This window comes from Eutrema salsugineum, unplaced genomic scaffold, assembly GCF_000478725.1.
Source record: "Eutrema salsugineum unplaced genomic scaffold, Eutsalg1_0 scaffold_9, whole genome shotgun sequence".
Lineage (NCBI taxonomy): Eukaryota > Viridiplantae > Streptophyta > Magnoliopsida > Brassicales > Brassicaceae > Eutrema > Eutrema salsugineum.
The window spans coordinates 5403733-5430634 of NW_006256342.1; the positions used below are offsets into that span (position 1 = coordinate 5403733).

Here is a 26902-nt window from a genome sequence, read left to right on the forward strand (position 1 = left end):
AATGAAGTATATCTATCAACAGTGGAGTTCTTATGTTATTTGAGAGGTTTTCGTAATAATAGAGAAGGTACAAAGTATAAAATTTGAATGATTCAGCTATATGCAAGTTGATCTTTCATTTCAGATTTTCTAACCAATGGCACTACAATTTCTGTCTTAGCCGCTTTTCTAATTAAAAACAACAAAAAAGAATGACCACTCTTGCACTGTGAGATGATGTCCGAGAGAGATCAACAGATAACTTTTGGGTCTGTCTTTTGAGAGCTTTTCATGTGGTAAGACCAACCCAGTTCTTAAAGGCATCAAGGAATAAAATTTTCCTCATCTTCTTCTTCCTCAGCTTTGGCAATCTGAGATTCTTCAGTCTCTCCATGAACGCTGCCTTGTACCTCCACTTATCCAAGAATATCTTCATCTCCTGACATTTCTCTACCACTTGCATCGCCGTGCCAAAGAACCCTCCTTTAACCAACGCATTCAAAAACGCATCCGCAAGAGCATGGTCCAGTTTTGTTTTCCTGTCTTTGAACTCTTTCCACAAAACAACCACCTCAAAATACTCTTCGCAGTTCACATATCCATTGATCAACGACAAGTACGTCTGGTGATTCGGCTCATACCGAAGGAAAACCATTCTTCTGAAGGTCCTCTCTGCGTCTTCTATGCGCCTGGATTTACAGAAGGCATGAATAATCGAATTCCAGTCATGTGACTTCACTTCCACGCGAGGATCTTCCAAAACTTCCTCCACAAAAGCTGCCATTAGCTCAGGTCTCTGATTCTCAAGGAGACCTGTCATTATCGTTAAGTAGCTCCCTTTCAAATCCGATACTCTTGTTTCTCTCATGTCCCTAAACAACGCAAGCGCAGATACAAAATCCTGTTTCGTCATGGAAGCTTCGATCAAAGCTTTGTAGGTCTCGACATCTAGCTGAACCCCAGCGCTGCTGATCTCTTTAACCAGCTGAGTAGCTTCAGCTGTTCTGTTCTCTTGGCAATACGCCTTCAAGATCGGTACATAAACTCCAATCCCACCAGATCCTCCCTGAGCACTCATTTCATCAAGAATACTTTTACCCGAAAATCCAAACTTGACACAAGCATTTACAATACCAAACCCAACTGACTTGTCAGATTCAGTACACAAAGATTCCAACTTGTGAGCTTCAATTATCAGTTTTGCTAAACTCTTTATCCCTTTGCTGTCGATAAACCCTTTCACCAATTCACAGTAAGTTTCCTCACCGAAATTAGAGTCTTCTTTTCCATCTCTTTTAAGACTATGCAGTATAACATCAGAAACACGATCTAAATCACCCATCTTAACATACCCACTGATCATATTGGAATAAAGGATTCTCCTACTTGCAAACCCAAAACCATCCATCGCATCCTCAAGCTCACTTATCTTCTCTCTAAGTCCCTTTCTAGCATACAAATAAGCAAGAAACCCAAAGCTGGACTCGTCAGGCTTCACACCCAAAACAGCCATAGATTCCATCACATTTTCAGCATCAGCTACAGATTCCATCTGCCAACAACACGCTTCAAGAGCCGCGTTACTCGCAACCAAATCCGGTTTCATGAAATCGAGCTTCTCGTCGACTGAAATTCTGCAACTTTCTCTAAACACCTTAAGAAACGCAGCCAAGGTGCCGTTTTCGCGGCAGATATCGATGATCAAATGCCCCCAGAGATCAAAAGGAACGAAATACCTGTTCTTGAACATACACTCCACCAAAGCCAACGCAGGCGCGGCTGCTTTCGCCAGCTTCATGGACTCCAGAAGCGTACGGAGAGTTTCGAACTCAAGCAAAATCGGATCTTTCTCGATGACGTAAGCAGCGGAAACAAAGGCTCGCTTGAGTCTGTGCCTGAGGGAAGTGTCTCCGGCGTGGAAGGAGGACATGTGGGTGATTAGGGAGTTGAGGAGAAGCTTGTCGGGGAGAGAAGAAGCGGCGGCGAATGATCGGAAGGCCTTCCATGCTTGATCAGTGTCGTGGGCGGTTAGGGAATGGCGGAGAGAAGATTCAAAGGAGGATTTTTGGAGTTGGGTTAGGGTTTTGAGGGTTTTGGGCGGCGATTGGGTGATTGGTTTTGGGGAAGTCGCAAAGGAAGAAGAAGAGAAGGGTCTTGGTGAGATTAAAGTTAGAGTTTTTCTCAACATTCGAGGAAGAAGGTATCGTCTTCGTCTGTAAACATAAACATAAAACATATAAATCTTGATCCTTTATGCTAACATGTGCCAATTTCAGCTTCATTTTAGCGTCGATCTCGCAAGGTTTTTTAAATAGAAACACAAACATTTTCTGAATTAAAGTCCAAAAAAGAACTTACATATAGCGGGGATTGCAGATGGGAAGTGTTCGATTTCCGCTCACCGCATTCTTTCGAAGTTTATACAGTACTAGGATTATACCCGGTGCTACGCACCGGTAAAAAATTATTTAATATATAATTTTAGGTGGCCTTGTACGTTTCATTTCCTTATTACATACTACAGCTCAAATATTGACAATATAAAAAACGATTTGATCCAAAAAAAAAAAAACTTATTAAAACATGATCGTTAATTTGAAGAAAGTGACATTATAAAACAAACAAACAAAAGTATCAGATACAAACTTACGATTGTAAATATTGGAGTGGCTTGTTGTTAACTCTTCGGTTTGAATGTTACATGCATGAATCTGGGCTGCCTCTCCATCTTTGTATTCACCACCTTATCTTGCCTTTAGCACCATCTCTGATCTCTTTCGTCAATGTTCCCATGATCTTGTTTGCTTCTTTCATATTTACACATCTATACTTGTCTTCTGAATCTAACCAACCCTTTCCATTTTCACAATGTTAGTTTACTCACAGAATATATACATGGAAAAAAAATTCAGATTCTAGAAAAGATACCCAGAGACTCACACGAGGGACCAATCCAAGCTTCTCAAAGCTTCTCATCCACATCAAAAAATTGCAACTTTCATTGAAGTTTTCGTCGATCACTTTGCATGTCAAACTCGTCCTTGCTCGTGGGACGCCCTTGCTTTAGCATGAAGGAGTTGATGACCTCTTTTTTTTTTCAACAAAAACCTCCGTATTATTAAGTTTGCGGTAAAAGACTCTCCTCAAGAGAAAGCCAGACCGGAACTGAAAAGTTTACATAGGAAAATCTTAAACCTCGTGTTCTTGCACTCTTGGCAAGTTTATCCGCACGGACGTTACAAAGACGAGGAATATAAACTAATTTAAAGGATCTAAATTGGGAAAACATAGTTTTGAAATCCCCAAGTTCAGCTGCAAATGTAGGCCACTCAGCTGGGGAATCCGTCATAGCTAGGAGGTCAAGGCAATCCGTCGCAAAAGTTTCACATTGGATGTTGGCCGAGAGAATGCACTTCATAGCCCAAAGAAGAGAGTCTAGCTCGGCATGGAGGGGCGATAGACTACGCGACGAGCTTCTAAGTCCAACTCGGAGTATTCTGTCTCCCAACGATACCAGCCAACCGTGGCCACTGAGAGGATCTGAATCGTGCCAAGAGCCATCAAAGTAACAGGTCGTGATGGACGTCAAAGACGCACTTCCAAGCTCTCGTCTAACTCCTGTCACCTCTAAGGTATAGTCCTCCTCGTTAGCATTTCTCCAAGTTTCCTCCTCATGTATTGCATGCTCCAGAATATCTGGGGGAAGATCATCTATGTTGTCGAAGACTTTTTTGTTCCTTGACTTCCATAAGAACCACATAATCCAAGGGAAGATACGTAGATTTTCTTCAGATGTTCCAAATTCTTTAGCTCTCCAAAACAGGTAGTCAAGATTACCAAAGATAGAAGCTTGGGGGAAAATGCTTGGTGCCGAAGGGATAGGTGAGAGTGCCCATACTTGCTTCGATGGTGGGCATTCAAAAATAACATGGTTAATAGACTCTTCCTCTGCACCGCACCGGGGACATCTTTTATCCCTTCCAATATGGCGGGAAGCTAGACGTTGGCATGTCGCCAGACAACCCGTAATACATTGCCACACGAAATGTTTAATTTTTCGCGTGGTTTTTAACTTCCAAGCTTGCGCCGACAGTACCGTAGTACTAGGTCCCTGAAGAGGGGGGTCACAAGCAAGACGAGATAGGGATCTCACAATCCAATAGCCTGATTTTACCGTATAATTACCGGATTTAGTGAGGGACCAGCTGTATCCATCTCTCGAGACATTTTGACTCGGACGAACCCCTAGGATAAGGGCTATCTCCTCGGGCGGGAAAAGCTCCCGAAGTCGGGCTGATTTCCATTGTTTTGATTCAAAATCAATCAAGGAGTTGACGAATAGAAGAGGATCTCATTCAACATGTAGTTCTACAGGAGGTCGGGGCGGGTCGTCTGGGATCCACGGATCTGACCACACCAGCGTTTCAAACCCCGATCCAATGTTCTTACGAAGGCCCGAAGCTAGAAGGGGTTTAGCAGCTAAGATGCTTCGCCATCCGTATGACGGACGGTTGGAGACAGTAATCTCTCGGGGACTACAGTATTTGTAGTATCTTCCTTTTAAGACCCGGTTCAGTAGGGAGTCGGGGAACCGAAGGAGGCGCCACAACTGTTTTGCTAGGAGAGCGAGGTTGAATTCTTCAAAAGTCCTGAACCCGAGACCTCCCTCTGCGAGATGGGTGCAAAGGGAGTCCCAAGATACCCAATGGATACCTCTGCTTTCCTCCTTGGAGCTCCACCAAAAATTGGCAATTGCACTTCTAAGTTTGGAGCAAATAGCTTTCGGGAGAAGAAAACACGACATAACATATGTCGGAATCGTTTGAGCTTGGGATTTAATCAAGATTTCTTTGCCCCCTTTAGAGAGGAGTTTTGAGGACCATGAATTAACCCGGTTTTGGAGCCTGTCCCGGACAAAAGCAAAAACTTGTGCTTTGGAACCGTGGAGTTTCTCTGGGAGCCCAAGGTATGTGCCCATGCCTCCTTCTTGGTAGATCCCAATAGTGGTCTTGACTTCTTGACGGGTGATAGTTGGAACATCGTTGCCAAACATAATAGATGATTTCGTAAAATTAATCTTTTGCCCTGAAACCTCGTCGTAGGAGCAGATAATGCCAATAAGTTCACGACTTTGTACGAGTTCAGCCTTACATAAGAAGAGACTATCATCTGCAAATAAAAGGTGAGATGTGGTGGGACTAGCCCTAGCGATCCGGAGGCCTTGTAGTTTCTCTTGTGCTTCGGCTAAACGGAGTTGAGAGACTAAGGCTTCGGTACACAAGATGAAAAGATACGGTGATATGGGGTCGCCTTGTCTGATTCCTCGAGATGGTTTAATACATCCTCTCGGTTCTCCGTTTAGGAGGATCTTGTAGGATACTGACGAGATACAATACATCACCCATTCAATCCAGCGGGGAGCAAATCCCATCTTTCCCATCAAGGCACGGAGGAACGACCACTCCACTCTGTCATATGCTTTACTCATGTCCGTTTTTACTGCCATGAATTTCTTCCGGCAAGCAGGGTTAGAATGGAGGGCATGGAAATTCTCTTGTGCAATAAGGATGTTATCCGTGATCAATCTTCCAGCTACAAAAGCTGATTGGGTCTCAGAAATAAGATCTGGAAGGAACTTTTTCAGCCTAAGGCTGAGAATCTTAGAGATGATCTTGTAGCTAACGTTGCACAAGCTTATGGGTCGGAAACCAGTCATCTCACGTGGCTTATCTCCTTTCGAGATCAGACAAATGTTTGTCTCATTTAGTTGTGCGTCAAAAGTCCCCGAAGAAAACAAATCTCTAATCGTCTGGAGGAGATCCATCTTAATTGTACCCCAAAATTTCTGATAAAACAGTGTTGTTAACCCGTCGGGTCCTGGAGCTTTTCCGGGGTTTAGGGAGAATAAAGCTCGTCGAACTTCCTCTTCCGAGATCTCACGGGTAAGACTTTCATTCATCGCTTCAGTAACCGATGCCGAAACCCGGTGGAGTACCGAGGATGGATCTTGAGGGCACGAAGAAGTAAAAAGGCCCTCGAAATACTGCACGGCCAATTCTTTAATGCCTTCCTCAGTATCAATCCACTCTCCCAAATGGTTGAGCAGACCCAAGATCTTGTTCCTTGCTCTCCGTTGTTTTGTGGTAGCATGAAAAAAACCGGTGTTCTTATCTCCCTCCTTCAACCATAGAGCTCTACTTTTTTGTCTCCAATATGATTCTTCTTCCCGATATGCTGCAACTAACCGCCATTTCAGATCACGAAGAGCCTCTGAGGAAATATTCTCATCTTCTTGGGCTTTATCAATTTTGCTAACAAACTGATCAAATGCATGTTAAAGAGGTCATCAACTCCGGAGCTTAGTCACTAATTCTGAGTTGATGACCTCTTTAACATGCATTTGATCAGTTTGTTAGCAAAACACATGAAGAAGACATAAAAAAATATTAAGAAAGAGATTATTGATGACTTCATGGTACTTGTGAAGCAGGGTGCCTCTTCTACTGTCTAGCTCCTATTATACACAAATCTTGTGATAAGGCTCTGAGAATCTACCAAATTCCTCTAAAACTAACATGTCATTCAGGAGAAAGGACAGATCTAATTAATGAAATTTGACAAAAGTAAATTGTGTTAGCTGTTGATTATCTGGTTTAAATTACGTGATATATGTTTTAACGCAGTAGGCCACAACCGTAGAAGTGGAGAATGTGGGCAGTTTTTTCCACAAAAATCGGATTAAATTGATATTTTTTTTTGTCTTTGATACATTTATTTTTTTTCTAATTTTATTTTTTTCATAATTGGAAAATACTTTCCATATGTCAACATTTAATTGCACAAATGATTTGTGCTTTAGTATATTAAAAATATTTACTTGTCTTTTAACCTAAAAAGCCAAGCGTTATACTATGGTCTATGGCCAAAAAATAATCGTAATTGGACGAAAATAATAAATATGTATAAAGTTTAAGAATTTACAACTAATCTATCAAGTGATTGTGCTCAATATTAATATGTATTTTTCAACATATATAACATTTTTTTCCCGCTTAAGGTTTCAATAAGTCTGTATCTAGTCCGTACATACTTTCAGAACATCTGGTTCAGTTATCAAAAATAATTTTTATTAACTCAAAAAAATATATATATATATATATATATATATTATCCTTATTTATGCGGTAGATTCAAAACGAATGTCAGGCGTAATAATTAACCGTCTTTGATTTTGTGTCAGTTATTATCCTTAGTTCTATGTGGTAGCATCAGAAGAATATCTGTTTGTACTTGTATTGTAGGTTTTATGTACACAGTTAGTAATTGCGTACACAGCTGCACTACATAGCACATATGTTGACTAGGGGAAAAAAGGAAGCTTCATCATAGCGTCGATCTGGCAAGAGCTGAGCATAGTTCCTTATAACTATTATGACTATTAAATTTTCTTTATTGTTTGATCATACTTATTACAACTTAGCTAATTATGTGTAAATACGAATGTGATGTGTTTAAGTTAACAAAAGAAAATTGAAGTTTCTAAGTTGACTACGACTTCAACTGAAAATCTGGAACTTTATATAACTGGAAGATTTTTAACAACTTATTTCATAGTGACACTAGATCAGAACGTATAGTTCCAGACTTCCAGTTATTATTAAAAATAGTATCCTGATTTTATGTCGTAGTAATAGTATTCGACTCGTTTGTACTTATTTATTACATATCGTAGTTATTACTTATTACTACACATTAAAGGCAGCTGCATCCATAACCTAGTTAATATCTCTTATTACTATTCCTTCCGTTTCAAAATTATTAAAAATACTATTTTGCTTTTTATTAATGCATTAAATAACTTTTTTTCTTTAATTAATACATTAAATCAATAGGGTCAAAACTAAAATATTGTTTAAAATTCTGCATTGAAAATATAAAACGACACTCTTTGTGAAACAAAAATAAAACCTTAAAACGACACTTTTTGTGAAACGGAGAAAGTATTAATTGTTTTTTTTTGCTGATAATACTTACTCTTATTTTTCAGGGTGTTTAAGTTTTCAGTTTGTTTCATAATATAAGATATTTTCATTTTCTAATGCAAAATTTAAATGTATATAATAGTTTTTGACTATCTATATTCTGCAATCTTTTTGATGATTGGTTAGCTTGTTTTAAACTAAATATTTTATTTCAAACAATGATAAATTGTTTTAGTCTTTGTACTTCAACACAAAACATTTTATATTATTAAAGAACAGAGGGAGTATTTAGAGTAAAAGCTACTACAACTTAGCTTCTACATAATAAATTATAAATACAGTAAGAATGTAAGATAGTGACACGTTTTGTAACAATACGATATGTTTTCGTGTTTATTTCGAAAACAAGAACTGACGACAGTAAAAGAAATCATTTCATTTAACGAGCTCTCATTTTTAGTTTCAAGTTATCTCACGACTTCTATTATTCTATTCTACATTTTGTTTTCAGGTAGTATTTCAATGTTTCAACTTTCAAGATCCAACCTTAGATATAAAATAGTTATTTTCTTACCTGCGATCATATTCATATCATATATGTTTTGTTTTTATTTTTCAAGTATATAACCAAAAGAAAAAGCAAATTAAAATGCTTAAAACAGATTTGGCTGGTCAACACCTACTACCTTTATTATGCCATATCTTTAGGGTACTCATTATGCAGTAGAAACTTTATAAATTAATATTCGATAAATTAATAATCACTATAAATTAATAAATTTTGCTGGTCCCAAGTCGAGCCAATATAAAAATCCATCAAATTCGATAAGAAATAAGATAATAATTTTTTTTGAAACCCTTATGTATATGTAAATACATGGTCCCAACAAAAATATAAATTAATAATTATATAAATTTATGTAAATACATGTAATTTAATATTCTAAAATATGACTAATGTGTTTGTTTTTAGTTAAAGTTGAAATCTCATTGGTTCTCATCTTTCTAATTATTATATCAGTAGCTCTTATTGCTGTTTTACTATATACATTCAAAATTTATGATGATTTTTTATGTGATAATTGATTTTCTTACATGTAAATATTTTTAAATGCATTGTAGTGTTATTTTCAATTTTATCATCAATGATACTGATAATAACCATAATTTTTTTTATAAATTTTCAACTTATGAACATGTATATTTTTATATGGACAATCCAATATGATAAAAATTATTTTATTGTGATAGTTATGATTTTTAATCATAATATATATTATGAGATTTGTTAAAATTTTAAAATATAACATTATTTCAAATAAATTTTTAGAAAATTATATGCGGAAAGTAATTTTTCTTTATAAATTAATAATTATTAATTTATAGATAAATTAATATCATGATAAATTAATAAAATATCATAGTCCCAACAATATTAATTTATATAATTTATAGAGGTTTACTGTATCTCTGCCATGATTATATCTCTCACTTATCCTCTTAAATTTAAAAACAAAAATGAAACTACATAAAAGAAGCATTAGAGCCGTTTGACTAAGAGATTCCACACACACATTATGTATGTCTGTAAAGATATAAAGAGAGCAAATAGACGTAAAACATATAAATGAAGCAAAAAATACAAATTTGGAGTGTTTCAAAGGCTCTGTCATCGAGTTTGTACCATTTCCGATTATGGAAACGGTGGCCACAACTTTCGTCGCCTGTCTATATAAGAAGGAAGTGTGTGGTTCATCAATGTGTGCAATTTTCTTTTTTAAAAATCACAAATCTTGAAGTTGATTTTGCCTTCGACACCTGAGATAAAAATGAGGAACGCCATAAGTAAGATCACGGTTGCACGGTTTGCTGGTCGTCGACAGTTCTTTGGTGGCCTTCCTCCCACGCCAGAGGGTGACAAGGATGGCTCGAAGGATGGTGACAAGGATGGTGACAAGGATGGCTCGAAGGATGGTGAAGAACAAGACGGTGACGACCACGATGGTGGAGAAGCGAGGAAGACTTAAAGGAGTTCCATGAAGTCCGAGACTTTATTATCATGTTTATTTACATTTCCCTTAAAATATAAGCTCTGTGAGAGAGAGTTTATGCCGTGGTGTTCAGTGTGTGTGTTTTTATTTTATTTTTGCGTTAGTTTTCTCTTTTGGATGTTGTTCTTAGAAATGTTGTAGTTTCTTTCCTCGGACTTATTAAAAGAACAAATGGTGTCTTGTGTTAGTTATTTCTCACCGAATCTGTTTTTTTTTATCTTTGTTGTGTTCGACCATATGGAGATGAATGGAGATAACGTCTCCCCCATGGTAGAGTGATCTACATTATAAACCCTTTTCTTTTTGTATTTTTTTCCCTCACAACAAACCCTATAAATAGTTGCACAACTGATCAGACATTCTCATATTCTTCGGTTTTATCCCTTACAATTTTTCAGGTTTAATTGTATCACTATACTTTTCTAGGTTTTAAAAGAGTTCATAATTTTTTTTATTAGATTTATGGGTAGGCCGAGGGAGAAAATCATGTTTCATCTTCCTAATTAAATAGAGATTTTTTGTTTTGATTTGGGTCAAGACTAATAAATGAGATTATGGAGTACAAAAGAAAAAAGAAAGAGATTATGGATATTTTTGTACGTTATTTACCGAGTCAGTTGTACCCACACTTTACAGAGTTGCCCTCTAGGGCTCTAAATCTTATACAATTTGATCATTTATATATTAGACTTCTTATACCTTAAATACCTTAATTATAAGTAGTGAGTAACTAGAAACATAATAGAAATATGGAGGGAAGCGAAGCAACAGAAGTGGAGCCTTTAGACAACGCCGGAGATTTGTTGGTGATGGGTGGTGAAAAAACCGCCGGAAAGAAGAACGCCGTCGACAGAAGTTTCGATGGTGATGCAGCGTTTCATCTTCAGTGTTGCTACGTGCCCTTGTTTCTTTTCTGTTAAAAACACGTGTAATTGACGTGTATTGTCTTTTACTTGGTGTTGATCTTATTATTGTATTGGGTTTTTAGTGGGCTCGAACACTTTCTGTATTCGCATTTGGGCTTCCAGAAATGGAATGTTGACACAAAAAATAATTATGGAGGGTATTCTAAACTTTTCTTCACAGACTTGCATTTCCCGGATATAGAAACTTGACTTTTTGACCCCTCCCCCCAAAAAAAGAAACTTGACATCCTCTTGGATCTACAATAAATTTGATCCCAAGGAAAGAGCAGCGTTTTGGTGTGTAGGGTTTTATTACTGTCTTTGATTCTCTTCTCTTTCTCTCCATAAGCGATTTAGGGTTTACTAAACAATGTCTCAGCTTTTCTGCCGAATCTCAAAGAAGCTTTCATCAGCCCCAAACAGGAGCCTCTGTTTCCGGCGGTCGGAATTCTCGACAGCGTCGACACCTTATTGAAACAGTAAAACCCGATAAGATATAAAACCCAATCCAAAAGCTCACCTAGAGCTCGGGGAAAGGAGAATAAGGGCTAGAAGATGATCTCAGAAAGAGAAACGATCATCTCGGAGCTCCAGATTCAGGGTGGAAAGGACGATGATGATATGAGAGAGAAGAAGATAAGATTGAAGAATAAATTGTTCTGGATAGATCTTCCAAATGACCGTTAGAGTCGTACATAAGGTGTGACTAGAGCACATGGTCTACACGTGACCGGTACAACTTTACAAACCAAGAGAAATAATCAAAAGGAAACAAGCTAAATAAACCGAGAGTTCAGCTAAACATTATTCGAATAAGAGTAGAAGATAGGTGAAGAGAGAATCCGATATCAATACTCCCCTCTTGACAGCAAGCTTGTCCTCAAGCTTGAAATGTAGGGTACTTGGCCACGAAATCCTTGTAAAACTCCCAAGTCGCTTGTTCAGGAGGGAAACCTTTCCACTGCACAAGGACCTTAGTGACGGCAGCATTCTGGCGCTTAATCATCTTTTTCTCCAAGATAGCTTCCGGTTCCTTAGAGTTACCAACATCGACCCAAAACTGAGGCAAAACAGGGCCAGCAGATGGTGGGTTAGGACAGAGTTTGAGCTGACTCACATGAAATGTATTGTGGATTGCAGCTGTGGGAGGGAGTTGGAGCTTGTAAGCTGCAGGACCGACGGTGTCCTCGATGCGGAAAGGACCATAGAACCGAGGTGAAAGCTTGTGTGGAACCTTTTTACCCTTGAGAGAATTCTGACGATACGGCTGTAGCTTCAAATACACAAAATCCCCGATCTTGAATACTCTGTTAGAACGGTGGGAGTCAGCGATCTGCTTCATTCTGTTCTGAGCTCGCAACAAATGGAACTTAAGAAGATTGATGATCTCCTCTCGCTTCTGCAGATTCCGATCAACCGCTGCAGATGAGCTTTCCCCAGGTAGATAAGGAAGATGGAGAGGAGGGGGTTGACCATAAACAATCTCATATGGGGTACAGTTGATGGCAGAATGGAAGGTAGTATTATACCACCACTCGGCGAAGGAAAGCCACTTACTCCAGGTGTGAGGAGCGTCGGATGTCATACAACGGAGGTATGTTTCGAGGGTGCGATTGGTGACCTCCGTCTGGCCATCCGTCTGGGGGTGGTAAGCGGTGGAGAAGCGGAGATCCACACCGTGAACCCTGAAAAGCTCTTTCCACACATCACTAAGGAAAGTTGGGTCTCGATTGCTGATAATATCTTTAGGCATCCCATGAAGCTTAAACACCTGATCCAAGTACAACTGAGCCACATCCAAAGCGGTATAGGGGTGAGACAAAGGTAAGAAATGCGCATTTTTACTGAGCCTATCGATGACCACAAGGATGCAGTGTTTGCCATAAGAAGGAGGAAGACCCTCAATAAAGTCCATGCTGATGGACTCCCAGACGCCTTGCGGGATTGGTAAAGGATTCAGAAGACCAGGCTTGGCTGCAAGATCATATTTGCTAGTCTGACACACTACACAGTTCCTCACATAGTTTTGGACCTCAGTACTCAGCTTTGGCCAATAGAACAAAGACTTCACTCTGTGTAAAGTCGCATCTCTTCCCGAGTGGCCTCCAATAGCAGAGTCGTGCAACCACTTAAAGATATGGAGTTAAACCTCTGTGCTATTGCCAACCACCAATTTCCCCTTTCTGCGTAACTCGCCATTACAATACGTGAAAGATGGATGAGATTTCAGATCTTTCCCCAAGTCAGTAATGATACGGATTAAGGTGGGGTCAGTTTTCCACAGGAGTTGCAGAGAATCATAAAAATCCTGGTGAGCCTGAGACAATGTAATATGAAGTAGCTCCGAACCTGTGACCCGTGACAGAGCATCGGCTGCAAAGTTCTCCTTACCTTGCTTGTAGAGAATTTCATAAGTATACCCCATCAGCTTGGACAGCCACAACTGTTGAAACGATGTGGAAACCTTCTGCTCCAAGAGATACTTAAGGCTCTTTTGGTCAGTTTTGATCACAAAAGGGAGGTGAGCTAGATAATCATTCCAAGACTGAACAGCGTGGACAACAGCCATGAGCTCCTTCTCATAGACGGATAAGGCTTGATGACGAGGACCTAGGGCACGACTGATATAGCAGATCGGATGGTTCTCCTGCATGAGAACTGCACCTATTCCGGTATTAGAGGCGTCTATTTCCACCACAAAAGTCTTCTCGAAGTCAGGTAAGGCAAGGACTGGGGATGACGTGAGAGCTGATTTTAGAGCAGTAAACGCTGTTGTGGCTGCAGAATCCCACGTGAATCCGTCTTTTCTTAGAAGATTGGTAAGTGGACGAGCAATCACACTATACCCTTTTATAAACCTGCGGTAGTAATTAGCTAAACCGAGGAAACTCCTGAGTTGCTTCTGATTAGTGGGAATGGGCCAGTTCGCAATACACCTGATCTTTGCAGGATCGGTGCTCACCCCTTCTGCTGAGATGAAATGCCCCAAATACTCGATGACCGTGGCACCAAAAGTACATTTGGAGGACTTGAGGTAAAGCTGGTTCGCCCGTAGAATAGAGAAGACCTCCGCTAAGTGAATGAGATGAGATTCCCACGTAGAGCTATATACCAAAATGTCATCGAAGAAGACAAGGATGAACTTACGCGCGACATCACGAAAAACATGATTCATTAAGTTTTGAAATGTAGAGGGCGCGTTTGTCAACCCAAATGGCATGACCAGGTACTCATAGTGACCAGAATGAGTCTTGGAGGCTGTCTTGTAGACATCTGAAGGACTCATGCGCAATTGATTAAAACCCGCACGCAAATCTAGCTTGGAGAAGTATTTGGATCCTCCTAGTTCATCAAGTAAGTCTTCAAGCAAGGGAATGGTATTTATCCTTCACAGTTTGCTTGTTAAGACCCCTATAGTCCACGCATAGTCTCCAAGTACCGTCCTTTTTCTTCACGAGGACCACCGGTGCTGTGTATGGACTGTTGCTGTATTGGATCACCCCTTGGCTGAGTATATCTTGAACCATCTTGTCAATCTCATCTTTCTGGAGTGATGAATAACGATAAGGGCGAAGATTGACCGGATTAGCTCCTACTTCGAGTGGGATTTGATGATCAAAACCATTCCTAAAGGGTGGAAGGCTCGTTGGAGTTTCAAACAAGTCATTGTACTCCCGCAGCAGAGGTTGTATGGAGCTGTCAATGGAGGGGTCGGTACTACCAGCGGATAGGTGAGAGAACATCATATCAGGTGGAAATGGCGTCTCATCGAACTCTCTGACCTGGAGCATGGCAATCTGGGGCTCTTGCAGCAAGAGTTTATTTAGACAACTTCCTTTGACGACCTTCAAACCAGCTTTTGTGACACCACGAAGCTTGTGTCGGATCCCATTGTACGTGAATTCCATCCGTAGGTTCAAGAAATCCCACAAGATAGGTCCAAGGGTGCAAAGCCATTGAACCCCGAGCACCAAATCACAACAGTCCAGAGGAAGAGTGCGGACCTCGGTGGTGAATGAATAGCGTTGTACCCCCCAAGTAAAATCGGTACATTTGAAGGTGGTGAGCAAGCGGTTTCCGTTTGCTGCCGCTACTGTCATGGGTTTGATTTGTTCCAAAAGACATCCCAACTCGTTAGCGACTGCGAGATCTAAGAAGTTGTGAGTACTTCCTGGGTCAACAAGAATGTGGATCTTGCGTTTCCCATACTCACCCACCACACGCATACAATGGAATGTAGAGGTATCACTAAGTGCGTGCACGGAAATGACAGGTGGTTTCTCATTGGCATCGTCGACTTCCTGCACCTGCACTTCAACGTTCTCCTCTTCGTCATCAGAAGGTTCTTCCTCATCCTCATCGCATTCCATCATCGAGATGCGAGCCTTCCTGTGCTTGAGATGATGACCTGGGGTATAAGGCTCCTCACAGAACATGCAAAGCCCCTTATTGCGACGTTCCTGCATCTCATCATACGACCAGGTGGTGGTTCGGGTGGGTGTCGTTTGGTTGTAGGCAGGTTTATAGGTAATAGTCTTCTGGTTATCCGGTTTGGTAGGGGCCGGAAGTAGAGGAGTGGTAGCTGCAAGTTTGTAAGAGTTGGAGGAGTAAGATTTTTGGTATTGTGGATTGAAGGGAGCTCTAGTAGCCTTCACCGGTGTACAAAGGAGAGCCGATTCATGAAGTTGAGCGATTCGAGCTGCTTCTGAAACGTTAGACACCGGGAACTGCCGTGTGTGCAGAGACAAATGTGGTGCCATATTGGAGAGAAAGATACTCAAAGCGTGAGCGTCTGATAAAGGAATTCCAGATGAAGCAGTCTCAAACTTCTCCAAATATACCTCAACCGAATCACTACCTTGTTTCAGAGCAACTAACTCAGCCAATGGATCATCATACAACTTACTAAACCTCTTTGAAATGGCAGCCACATAATCAGTCCAGGAAGGGAAAATACCGAACCTGGTAGCCATGTAGTTACTGTGCCATTGCCAGGCTCTACCCTGCATATGCACAGAAACGAGTCTGACCTTGAGTTCAGGAGGAGTTCCATCAAGGCTGAAGAACTGCTCACAGCGATCGATCCACTCGCGTAACCTGGTACCATCGAAGATCGGAAACCCCACCTTAGTGAGCCGAGATGATAACCCAGCAGGAAGACGAGAAGACCCTTCTGTCGCCAGATCTGTACCGGCCGTGTTTTGAACCCCACTCAAACCCCGAGGATCTGGTGACTGGAACATCTCATGGGATGAGACTCCAGCTGGAGGCAACACGGATTTACCGGTAGAGAAGCGACCCACCCCACTCAGATCTGGCGGATCTGGTAACTGGATCATCCCCGACGAGAGGACTCCAACGGGAGGTGGTGAAGAGCTGGATCCGTTGAGTTGTTGGGAGCTAGATCCTTGGATCTGCTCACGATGAAGATGTGGTGACGCATTATGAGCGAAATGGGTGAGAATCAGAGACTCGAGCTTGCTGAAACGAGCTTCGAGTGTCTCGGTCCTCTGTTGCTGATCTGCGAGCTGTGTATCCTGAAGCGAGCTAAGATCGGTGGTTTGTTCAGCTAACGCTTGCTTCTCCATAGCTTGTTTCTCCTGCAATCTCGTCTCCGGAGGCATAACCTGTGGTTCCCAAAACCGTTTGCTCTGATACCAATGAAACAGTAAAACCCGATAAGATATAAAACCCAATCCAGAAGCTCACCTAGAGCTCGGGGAAAGGAGAATAAGGCCTAGAAGATGATCTCAGAAAGAGAAACGATCATCTCGGAGCTCCAGATTCAGGGTGGAAAGGACGATGATGATATGAGAGAGAAGAAGATAAGATTGAAGAATAAAATGTTCTGGATAGATCTTCCAAATGACCGTTAGAGTCGTACATAAGGTGTGACTAGAGCACATGGTCTACACGTGACCGGTACAACTTTACAAACCAAGAGAAATAATCAAAAGGAAACAAGCTAAATAAACCGAGAGTTCAGCTAAACATTATTAGAATAAGAGTAGAAGATAGGTGAAGAGAGAATCCGATATCACTTATCTGCTCCTCGGCAGCGATGTTGTCGGAGATTCTCCTTGTGGCGATAAATTCGTCAAATTTAACCTCTACGTTCTGAGGAAGCAAGAGCAAGTGAAGAGCGAAAAACAGATTCTACCAAAGGAGCTCCATAAATCTCGGTGGATTGGATCATCAAGAGGATGGTTAGCTTCAATGAACAAGAACGATTCCACTGTGAGTCTCACTAACATTTTCAACAAACCCACGAAGAGTAAGAGGACCATATCTCTACCTCCATTGATCAGAGACAAATTCGAGCATCTTGTCAATGTCTCTGTTTCCTCTCCAAATGAAGAAGAAGACTGTGTAATTGCTGTCAAGTTTTACGGTTCTCGAGTCAACCTTTGTCGACTCGGAAGTGACTCGGAGTGGACTCGCATCGACGTGCCTTGCCCATCTTTCCACTCTTCCACCGTCATGTTCTCGGAGAGAGACCGGAGATTCTACTTGAACAATTGCAATCCTGACTACACCGGTCCAACTGAGTTCACACTACATTCAAATCCCGTTTTACTCACTCCGGTTAGTGGCTACAAGAGATTCGTCTTCTCTAAATTCCTAGACGAGATGCCAGAGTTGGAGAACGAAAAGCGTCTCTCTCGTTTCAAGATCCAACAGCAACTAGTCGAGTCATCTTCTGGCCAATCCTTCATCGTTTGTTGGTACTTCCTCTGTCTTTCTCTCTCTCTCTCTCTCTCTCTTTTCTTTAAACTTTGACGGATTCAAGAGATGAGATGTGTGTTGTGTTTGTCAGGTTTGTGGAGAGGTTTACAGACAAAGGAGAAGCTGTGCCATGGGGAGACACAAGTTATAACAACAAGGACCTTTGCAAGAAGACCCACAAGATTATGGTGTTTAGGCAAGACACAGAGCAAGGGATTGGTCCTTACACTGATGACATTGGCGATCTCTGCATTTTTTTGGGAGACAATGAACCCTTCTGTCTCTCTGCCAAGGACTACCCTGGTCTTAACCCTAACTCGGTCTACTTTGCCGGCCATGGTTCTGGTTTTGGCATCTGCGATCTCGCCTCTCGTACCATACGATATCTCTCCTCTGACTCTACTCCACCACCCGGTCGAATGTTCTGGATTCCTCCCACATCCCAATAGGAGCTAGAGGAAGTTAACAAATTATATCATCTATGATCTCATTCATTATTTAGGTTTTTTTTTTATGTTGTTGGTCTGGTGTTTTGATGAATATCTTTCGAACTTACTTATTAAGTATGAATTTTCTGTCATATCGCTGATTTGGTGTTTGGAAAATCTCCCGAATTTAATGGATTTTTGGTTTTTAGTTACCAAGCCTAAGTCATATTCCTTGCTTTTCAAGAAAAGAGTCTAATCTTTATTTTTAACTAGGTGAATTAAAGTTTAAACTTATCCATGAATAATGTAAATTTGACATGTTCAAAAGAAAAATTGTAAATGTGACATGTAACTTGCTTTTTTCTCGTTATAACTTTTGTTTCTTCTTGATCTTCAAGATGAGTGTTAAAATCCATAAGCAATTTTGAGTTAATCCGTGAGTGTTCAACCAATAGAATGGACTTGCATTACCGACCATAAGTAAACTTTTGTTTTTTGTTTTTTTGTTAAACGGTTTTTTAAATTAATTTGAAACATAAATACTATGTTTACGGAAAACTTCTATATATATATATATATACTATTTTTGCGAAAAACTTAGGCCTTACAAGAATTGAAGAAACAAATTGAACATGCATGCTCCAACAATATCCCTGTGGGAGGTAAAACAATGGAGAAAATTAAGGAAGTAGTTCGACTGATCACATAGGTTTAAATCATGTCAAATATGTATGTATTTTATCCTCAAGTGCTAATGAAGAACCAACGACTCGATCATATATATATAACGCACAAGTGGGAACAACATGGAAAATATATTAATCAATGGCACACCTTACCAATTCCAAAAGACGACTTCTTCTATCATTAAACAAAACCCATATAATAAAAGAAATCAAGACAATGACATTGGAAAATAACCTACCAAATCCGTCTTTTATTACGAAAATGTCAAGAATTGGAACAACAGAAGATTGAGATCAATCTTTTTCTCATCATCATCATCTTCATTCTTCACTTACTCTTTTGTGGGGTTGTGATCCAACCAATCTGTAGAAGAGAATAGAGTGCAAGCAGAACCGAACAAAGTCAACAAAAATCCAGACACGTGTTTTGGTAAAGCAAATGTTTGGTGCTTTATATAGACCAACAAGGCAAGGCTTAAACAAAGGACTCTCTGATTTGACTACTTCAACATCTTTACAGAGTCCCATGGAATCTGACGGTGTCCCCACTTCCTGCTAAAAAGTCTTATCCTCTATCATCACCAGCACAACCAATTTACCTTTAGTGGGTTCCAACTTCTCTGAAACAGAGGACTAAGTGTGCTTTTCAAGTCTTTTGCTAGATGAAGTATTAGTTTGAGACTTGGTAAACAGAGTGAGATAAACCCAGCTTTGAACAAATGGGATGTCGGTAAGACTTTTTTTTTCAATCCTCTCTTGTTTCCTTTTGCACCTTCAAAAAAATTCTTGATCATTGCTTTTTTTGAATCATCTCGGTTTCTCAAGCCAATCAAAATAACTCCCTTTCCCTTTCATTTACGATTTCAGACTCAAGAAGATATCGACACAACTGATTCACTGATTGGATCGTTGTTGGGGTCCATTTCCGAGGTAATCAGATCTTTGGGGTCCTTACAAGCAGAAACAGAGAGCTTCCTTGACTGCGCATGCTACTTTTATCGAGTTTCAGTGGTGTTAATGGAGATCCAGACAGGAGAGAGCGCCGTCATATGTTCAACTGATGTTCTTGAATCACTATCCGAAAGTATAGATGCAGCCAAGAATCTTGTTGAGATATCTCAAGAAAGCAACGGACCAGAGTCAACTACTGATCTGAGAAGCGTTGAGGCAGGTTTGGGAAGCGTTGTGAAGCAGATGGGTGACACTTTGCAGTCCATACCTGAATCAACAATCGACGAGGAAGAATATATAGGAGTGATTATCGAGACTCTTTCAAATGAGATGCAGAATGCTAACATTGGAGATGGTTCTAAAAGTGAGATCATACAGAATGCGCAGCTGAAGATTTCTGCAAGGCCTCCACCGGAATTGGTGTCAGAGCAGATAGAGACAGATCTCTACCCTACTGATCCTGAGTTTTCCTATGAAAGTTACCTGAGTGAATCACAATCACAAATGAGTGAAATACCAGATATCCCAAGCCAGAGCACAATTGCTAGCAGCCAGAGAAAGTATGGACATCTTAGCGAATCCTTGTCAATGTTACCACAGGTGACACAGTTCATGGAGCCTCCATACCAAGCTTTCATCTGCCCGTTAACCAAAGAAATAATGGAAGATCCAGTCACCACAGAAACTGGAGTAACCTGCGAAAGGGAAGCAGTCACAGAGTGGTTTGACAGGTTTGGAGACTCCGATGAGATTAGCTGTCCAGTGACGGGGCAAAAGTTGACCACCGGGTTAAGTCCCAATGTTGTCTTGAAAACCATCATTCAGGAATGGAAAGTGCGAAACGAGGCAGCAAGAATCAAGGTGGCTCACGCAGCTTTATCCTTAGGCGGTTCAGAAAGTATGGTTATCGATGCATTAAGGGATCTGCAAATGACCTGTGAAGGGAAAGAGTACAACAAGGTAAAAGTCCGTGAAGCTGGGATCATTCAGTTGCTTGACAGATACCTGACGTACAGAAGTAAAGATGTGAGGTATGAACTGCTGCAGTTGTTAAAGACACTGGCAGACGAAGACACTGATGAAGGAAAGGTAGGATCTCTTTCATTTTCCTCTTATGCAAGAGCACTATCTTACATGATATGCACTGGTTTATAGAGGTTCAAGATACCAACTACTTAAAACTTGTAGCTTAGACACAGAGCTTTACTAGATCTTGTTTCAATAGACTTTTATATCTCAACGTTATCTTACAGGAAATGATTGTGAAGACGATAACTATGTCATCCGTAATCAAACTTTTGGGAAGCAGTCACCAGCCTGTAAGACATGCAGCACTAGTCTTACTGCTTGAGCTTTCAAAATCTCAACATGCATGTGAGACGATTGGGACTGCTACAGGGGCAATACTGATGTTAGTGACCTCAAAGTATAACAAAGAGTTGGATGCCTTTGCATCAGAAACAGCAGACCAAATCTTAAGAAATCTAGAGAAGATCCCTGATAACATAAAGCAAATGGCAGAGAATGGGCTTTTGGAACCTCTTCTCAGTCAACTAGCAGAAGGTAATTCTCTACTGACTTTTCTATGATTATCCAAACTTTATGAAGCCAATTTGCTACAAAAGCATAAGCTGGAGTGATAAATTAAACAATAAAATGATGTTCATTAATATTGGTTTAATTGGGATTATATAATTGGAGTTCATCTAAAATTGCAGGAAGTGAAGAGACCCAGGTGGCAATGGCTGCATACCTTGTGGAAATTGATATCGGACATGAGAAGAAAACTTATGTAGCCGAGAAGGCTTGCCCTGCGCTCATTGTGCTGGTGAAAAGTGAAAATACTGAAGCTAGAAGAGCAGCGTTCAAAGCACTTGCTCATATTTCATTGTATCACCCAAACAACCAAATACTGGTAGAAGTTGGCATCATCAAGGTCATGGTCGAAGAGATGTTCACCAAGCGAGTTTTCAGTGATCTGATGAACTCCAGGAATGACGCTGCTACAATACTAGCAAACATTTTGGAGTCTGGGGTGGAACATGAGACCTTTGAGGTGAATACACATGGCCACACATTAGGCTCGGATTACTTTGTATACAACATCATCCAAATGCTCAAGAACTCAAGCCCAGATGATCTAAACATTGATTTGATCAGGATTCTCCTATCCTTATCAAAATTACCCAGAGCAATGGCAACTATTGTTTCAGTGATCAAAGAAACCGACGCGAGCTTTGCCATGATAGAACTCATCAACAATCCTCACGAAGAATTGGGGGTTGGAGCATTAAAACTTCTCATAGAACTTACACCCTTCATTGGTCACACGCTATCCGAGAGACTATGTAAAACTAGAGGCCAGCCAGAGAATCTTATCCAGTGCCCAACAGAAGCAAATCAGATAACAGAAAAGCATGCTGTTTCAGCTAAGTTACTTGCTAAACTGCCTCATCAAAATCTCACTCTTAACCTGGCACTGGTCAACGAGAGCATAGTGTCTGAAGTTCTACATGCAATCCATCTGATTCAAAGAAGTGGAACACGAACAAGCAGGTATGCAAATGATTTTCTGGAAGGTCTCGTTGGCATCTTAGTGAGATTCACAACTACACTGTATGAGCCCCAAATGATGTACCTGGCCAGAAACCATGATTTGACATCAGTGTTTACTGATTTATTGATGAAAACATCAAGCGACGAAGTTCAAAGGTTATCAGCGACTGGACTAGAAAATCTATCATCTACAACTATGACTTTATCGAGACCACCCCAAGCTAGGAACACGAAATTCATGGGATCACTGAGTATGCCTAGGTCCTTCTCACTCCGTTCACCAAAAAAGAAGCAAATAGAGATATGTGCAATCCACAGGGGGGTATGTTCTGCAAAAACCACATTTTGTTTGGTTGAGGCAAATGCAGTCACACAGCTTCTAGCATGTTTGCAGAGTGATAAAGTGGAGGTGGTGGAGTCAGCATTATCTGCTATATGCACGCTATTGGATGACAAGGTCGATGTAGAGAAGAGTTTAAGCATGCTGAGTGGAATGAATGCAGTACAACTTATTCTAAATGCAGTCAAAGAACACAAGAAAGAGTCTCTATTGCAGAAAGCATTTTGGATGATTGACAAGTTCTTAATTAGAGGCGGCGAAAAGTATGCCTTTGGCATATCACAAGACAGGATGCTGTCAGGTATGTTGGTTAGTGCCTTCCATCGTGGAGATGGCAACACAAGGCAGATGGCAGAAAATATTTTGAGGCGTTTGGACAAGATGCCAAGTTTCTCTATCTATATGACAGAAAAAAATGAAATGTAACAAAACCCGTAAGGCCGTGAATATCATGATTTATTGCTCTCTTGGTGCTCACTGTGTATAAAGTTTTCAGTTTGAATGTGATTTAACGTTATTATCACAAAAGAAAAACAAGTACTTCATGTAGAGAGTTCTAGATTAACATCCTCCTGACAGCCAGATTTTCAATTCATATATATACCCATATTCTGTCTTCATTACAAAAGGGTCTCACCTCTGTTTCTTGTTCCTTTGTGAAATCTCATCACGCTTGAGTTAGGCGTTTCTGCCTCCAACCTCGCATGCTCGTAGACCTCGGGCATGAGTCTTTGAAGAAAGTGAGAAGAGGGCAAAGTCTGTCCAATTGTCAAACATGCACTCCTTCCCATCACCAATAGAGCATTTGAGGAAATGAAGAAATGTTTCAGCAACATTCTAAATAAGAAAACACTTTGATATCCGTTGTTCACTTTATCGTATGCATCTTAAATGAAAATTTCCATACCCAAATGTAAGTCTACCTTTATTCTCCGTTCCCTTCAACACTGGATGCCTCAAGATTCTGAAGGTGGACAAGCACAAAGCTCCACATTAATTTCTGTGGAAATTAATAGACTAAAATGTAAAAAAAATGTTTGTTTTATCTTTGCTAGAAGAAAAAACAAAATGATAACAGAAATCATTTGTAGTTGATGAAATAAAGTGACAAAAAAATATTATAACCTGACAAGCATCTTAGGAAATCCAATTTGACTATCATCTAAACCCAACGTTAAAACGAAAAAAACTTTTAGCAAACCCTTAACTACTACTTCATCAATGGTTTCCTTGGGAGCCAAAACGAATTCTTGTGTCACCATGATCACAAATCGGATAGGTCTTACCATCTATGTTCTCCATCTTTTTGATCTTGTAGTCGAACTATATGGCCCCTTTAAATTTTCTTAGCCAATTCACCCAATTGGAGTTTAATGCTTCAGAATCCTACTGACAAAGATCGGCAGGCTAAATAAAATTAGAAGCCTAGGATCGGAAACCGAGAACATATTGGAAGCAAAGAGAGAGAAGTCTTACGTGTTCCTCAACTTTATATTAAAGTCTTCATAATAGGTGATGAAACGGCTCCTTGTTCAAGTAAACTGACTTGCAGTAAACTGAATCTTCCCTACTCTGTTCTGATTTTGTCAGACTCGCAATGGAGAATCATCATGCTTAGCTCTGTGTGTCAGAAAAGTCCCAGACGAAACCTACCAGAAGTCTCCGCATGAGCAAGTTCCATCTTTAAAACGGTGAAACCTAACAGCATCTCTAACAATTATCTCTCGACCAGTGACACTGGAGATATGTTTAGTGGCAATGTGGCAATCCCCACACACTCTAAGATTTTTTCCTACTCTAATAGGTAGGCTTGAGGGTACAAATATTAATCCAAAAGCAATTGCGAGTCTTTCACTGTGATATTCAAGCATCTTTATTTTAACTGCTTCCTCGACATCATGGTGAACAAAACTAGTATCCGGTTTATAACCATTATCTATGATTCTTTGGTTCAACTCCTCGAGCTTAGCGTATATCTGATCTAAATATGGACTTGACTCATCATCCGCTGAGAAACTGTACAATTTTCCTTTCCATTTGATCCAGCTCTGTCCAGGTTCTTTTCTCACTTTCTCCTCTTTCATTCCCTGCCTTAACTGTGCCACACAATCCCATTTCCCTTTTGAAGCATATATGCTTGATAGTAAGATATAGCCAGCAGGATGATGAGGATCTAGTTCTATTAGTGATTCAGCCGCCTGTTTACCTATTTCCAAATTGCCTTTATTTCTACATGCGCTGAGTAACGTGGTCCAACCAATTGCATCTGGAGGAAAAGGCATCCCATTTATGAAACTCATGGCTTCCTCTAACCTTCCAGATCGACTAAAGAGATCAATCATGCAAGAATAGTGACCACTACTCGGTACTATTCCGTGTTCATCTATCATTAACTCAAAATATCTTTGTCCTTTCTCTACTAATCCTGCCCTACTACAAGCTGATATAACACCGGTAAAAGTCACTCCGTCAGGTTTTAGCCCATGTTGCACCATTCTGTCAAACAAATGAATGGCCTCCATGGCCTTTCCAAATTGAGCATACGCGGAAACCATTGCTGTGTAAGAGACTACATCCCTGACATTCATCTCGTTGAATATCCTAACAGAATCATCAATATCTCCACATTTTCCATACAGAGTCACCAATGAATTTGAAACAGTGACATAATGTACCAGGCCCGAAATTATAGCTTTTCCATGAAACTGTGAGCCCTCTTCTAAGCTAGCTATGTTGGCACACGCACTGATCGCTTGTCCCAGAGTATAATGATCCGGGTCAATTCCACTTCTTTGCATATCAAGGAATATTTTAACAGCCTCTTCAGCACGGCCGGTCTGGCCATAACCCACAACCATTGCTGTCCACGACACGACATTCTTCTGCTTCATTCTATCGAAAACAGTCTTTGCGTAGTCTATACACTTACACTTGCAATACATGTCAATGAGAGCACTGCCTACATATACGTGATCCTGAAGATTGCTCCTGATTATAGAAGCATGGATTTGTTTCCCTTCCTTTATAGCTCCTAATTCCCCACAAGCAGGTAGTACACTTCCAAATGTATATTGATCAATCGTCAAGCCTTCCGATTTCATCTCTCTGAAAAGCTCAATAGCCTCCTTTTCAAGTCCGTTTTGAGCAAGCCCTTGAATCATCGCTGTCCAAGAAACCGAATCTTTCTCCATTCCTTGAAAAAGCTGTTGTGCATCTTTGATCATTCCACACGCAAGAAGTCCTCCCATCAGCGAGTTGTACATAACCGTGTTTCTATCGTCCAGACCGTAAAAAACTTTCTTTGCATCAGAGATGAAACCAGCTTTTGCATACATATCCAACAGTGGGCTCCCAACTAAAAGATAAGACTCAAACCCTCGTTTGATAACCTGCACGTGAATCTGCTTGCCGAGACCAACATGCCCATTGGTGGAAGAAAGTTTTAACATTGTCATCAAAGTAACCCTTTTCAAATCACCAGAACCATCTCTCATCATCGTATTATAAGCCTTGACTGCTGCACCCACCAAACCAGTCAAGGAATAGCCGGAAATAAGCAAGTTCCATGTGACACCGTCGCGGATTGGAATTCTCTCGAAGGTACGCTCCATCTCCGAGAGGTGCCCAGATTGTGAATAAGCCATGAGGAGGTTGTTCCAGGAGAAGGGGTTTGGTTTGGGAATTTCATCGAACACTCGGCGAGCATAAGTGGAGTTTCTGGTTTTCGCATATCCGTGGACGATGTTGTTAAGCAGAATCGTCTCTACAATGGAAAGGGTTTTGATAATATGCCCGTGGATCGTCTTCAAATGGCGACTCTGACTTCTAGCTCCAGACTCGATGCATTGCTTTATCTGAGCAGAGTAGTAGTTCGACGCCATTGTCTTTCCTCGGACAAGAAAATCAAACGAAACAAAAACTATTTCTCATGTATTAAAGCTCGTCGCATTTATATATTTTCATAGTATAAAAACATAAAAAGAAAGCTTACTGTTTACAGAAAAAAAATATTAATTAGTAATAATATTTTTAGATAAGCAATTGTTATTCTCGTCACAGATTATACTAATTTAATTTAAACCCCGATTATGGGAGAGACCAAAAGGTCCAATATCCACATTATTTTCAACATTCATTTCGAATTTTTTTTGAAACGAGTTCCAATTTCTTACTTAAACAAAAATCAGGAATCTTCGGTGGTCACAAGGAATCCACAATACAAGTAGTCAAGTACTAACTAAAAGAACTAAAAGAAACTAAGAGATTATATAGAACAATTTGGCATTGTTGATGTACAC

General features: G+C 40.3%; 4 protein-coding genes across 5 annotated transcripts; 2 read left to right on the top strand and 2 right to left on the bottom strand.

Moving 5' to 3' along the window:
- Positions 1-32: 32 nt before the first annotated feature.
- Positions 33-2207, bottom strand: LOC18007818 (pentatricopeptide repeat-containing protein At1g68980, mitochondrial). Its single transcript, XM_006391006.2, has one exon. The coding sequence runs from the start codon at positions 2165-2167 to the stop codon at positions 269-271; it is 1899 nt and encodes a 632-aa protein (XP_006391068.1). The 5' UTR covers positions 2168-2207; the 3' UTR covers positions 33-268.
- Positions 2208-11287: 9080 nt separating this feature from the next.
- On the top strand, positions 11288-18092 carry LOC18007799. Its single transcript, XM_024156787.1, has 3 exons — positions 11288-11374; positions 16936-17642; positions 17735-18092. Exons 1-3 carry the CDS (start codon positions 11288-11290, stop codon positions 18090-18092), a joined length of 1152 nt encoding a protein of 383 aa, XP_024012555.1.
- A 1035-nt stretch (positions 18093-19127) lies between these two features.
- On the top strand, positions 19128-23188 carry LOC18007832 (putative U-box domain-containing protein 42). The gene is made up of 4 exons (XM_006391008.2): positions 19128-19487; positions 19625-20797; positions 20962-21271; positions 21427-23188. Exons 1-4 carry the CDS (start codon positions 19482-19484, stop codon positions 23028-23030), a joined length of 3093 nt encoding a protein of 1030 aa, XP_006391070.2. The 5' UTR covers positions 19128-19481; the 3' UTR covers positions 23031-23188.
- LOC18009239 (putative pentatricopeptide repeat-containing protein At1g68930) lies at positions 22266-26491 on the bottom strand. Of its 2 annotated transcripts, none has more exons than XM_024150598.1 (5): positions 24081-26491; positions 23891-23990; positions 23528-23568; positions 23242-23387; positions 22266-22346 (listed from the first exon to the last, which is right to left on the bottom strand). In XM_024150598.1, exon 1 carries the CDS (start codon positions 26483-26485, stop codon positions 24254-24256), a length of 2232 nt encoding a protein of 743 aa, XP_024006366.1. In that variant the 5' UTR covers positions 26486-26491; the 3' UTR covers positions 22266-22346; positions 23242-23387; positions 23528-23568; positions 23891-23990; positions 24081-24253. The 2 variants fall into 2 exon arrangements, with proteins under 2 accessions (XP_024006366.1, XP_006391071.1); XM_006391009.2 differs by having other exon boundaries at positions 23891-23993.
- Between the last annotated feature and the right edge of the window lie 411 nt (positions 26492-26902).

What these genes read in the sequence shown, in the direction of transcription:
- LOC18007818 (XM_006391006.2), bottom strand. Translation starts at nt 2,167, where the DNA reads ATGTTGAGAAAAACTCTAACTTTAATCTCACCAAGACCCTTCTCTTCT.
- LOC18009239 (XM_024150598.1), bottom strand. Translation starts at nt 26,485, where the DNA reads ATGGCGTCGAACTACTACTCTGCTCAGATAAAGCAATGCATCGAGTCT.
- LOC18007799 (XM_024156787.1), top strand. Translation starts at nt 11,288, where the DNA reads ATGTCTCAGCTTTTCTGCCGAATCTCAAAGAAGCTTTCATCAGCCCCA. An exon ending in GGCGGTCGGAATTCTCGACA is followed by an intron (nt 11,375 to 16,935) that starts GCGTCGACACCT and finishes AGTAGAAGATAG; the next exon opens with GTGAAGAGAGAATCCGATAT. An exon ending in CAATCCTTCATCGTTTGTTG is followed by an intron (nt 17,643 to 17,734) that starts GTACTTCCTCTG and finishes TGTGTTTGTCAG; the next exon opens with GTTTGTGGAGAGGTTTACAG.
- LOC18007832 (XM_006391008.2), top strand. An exon ending in AAGACACTGATGAAGGAAAG is followed by an intron (nt 20,798 to 20,961) that starts GTAGGATCTCTT and finishes GTTATCTTACAG; the next exon opens with GAAATGATTGTGAAGACGAT. An exon ending in TCTCAGTCAACTAGCAGAAG is followed by an intron (nt 21,272 to 21,426) that starts GTAATTCTCTAC and finishes CTAAAATTGCAG; the next exon opens with GAAGTGAAGAGACCCAGGTG.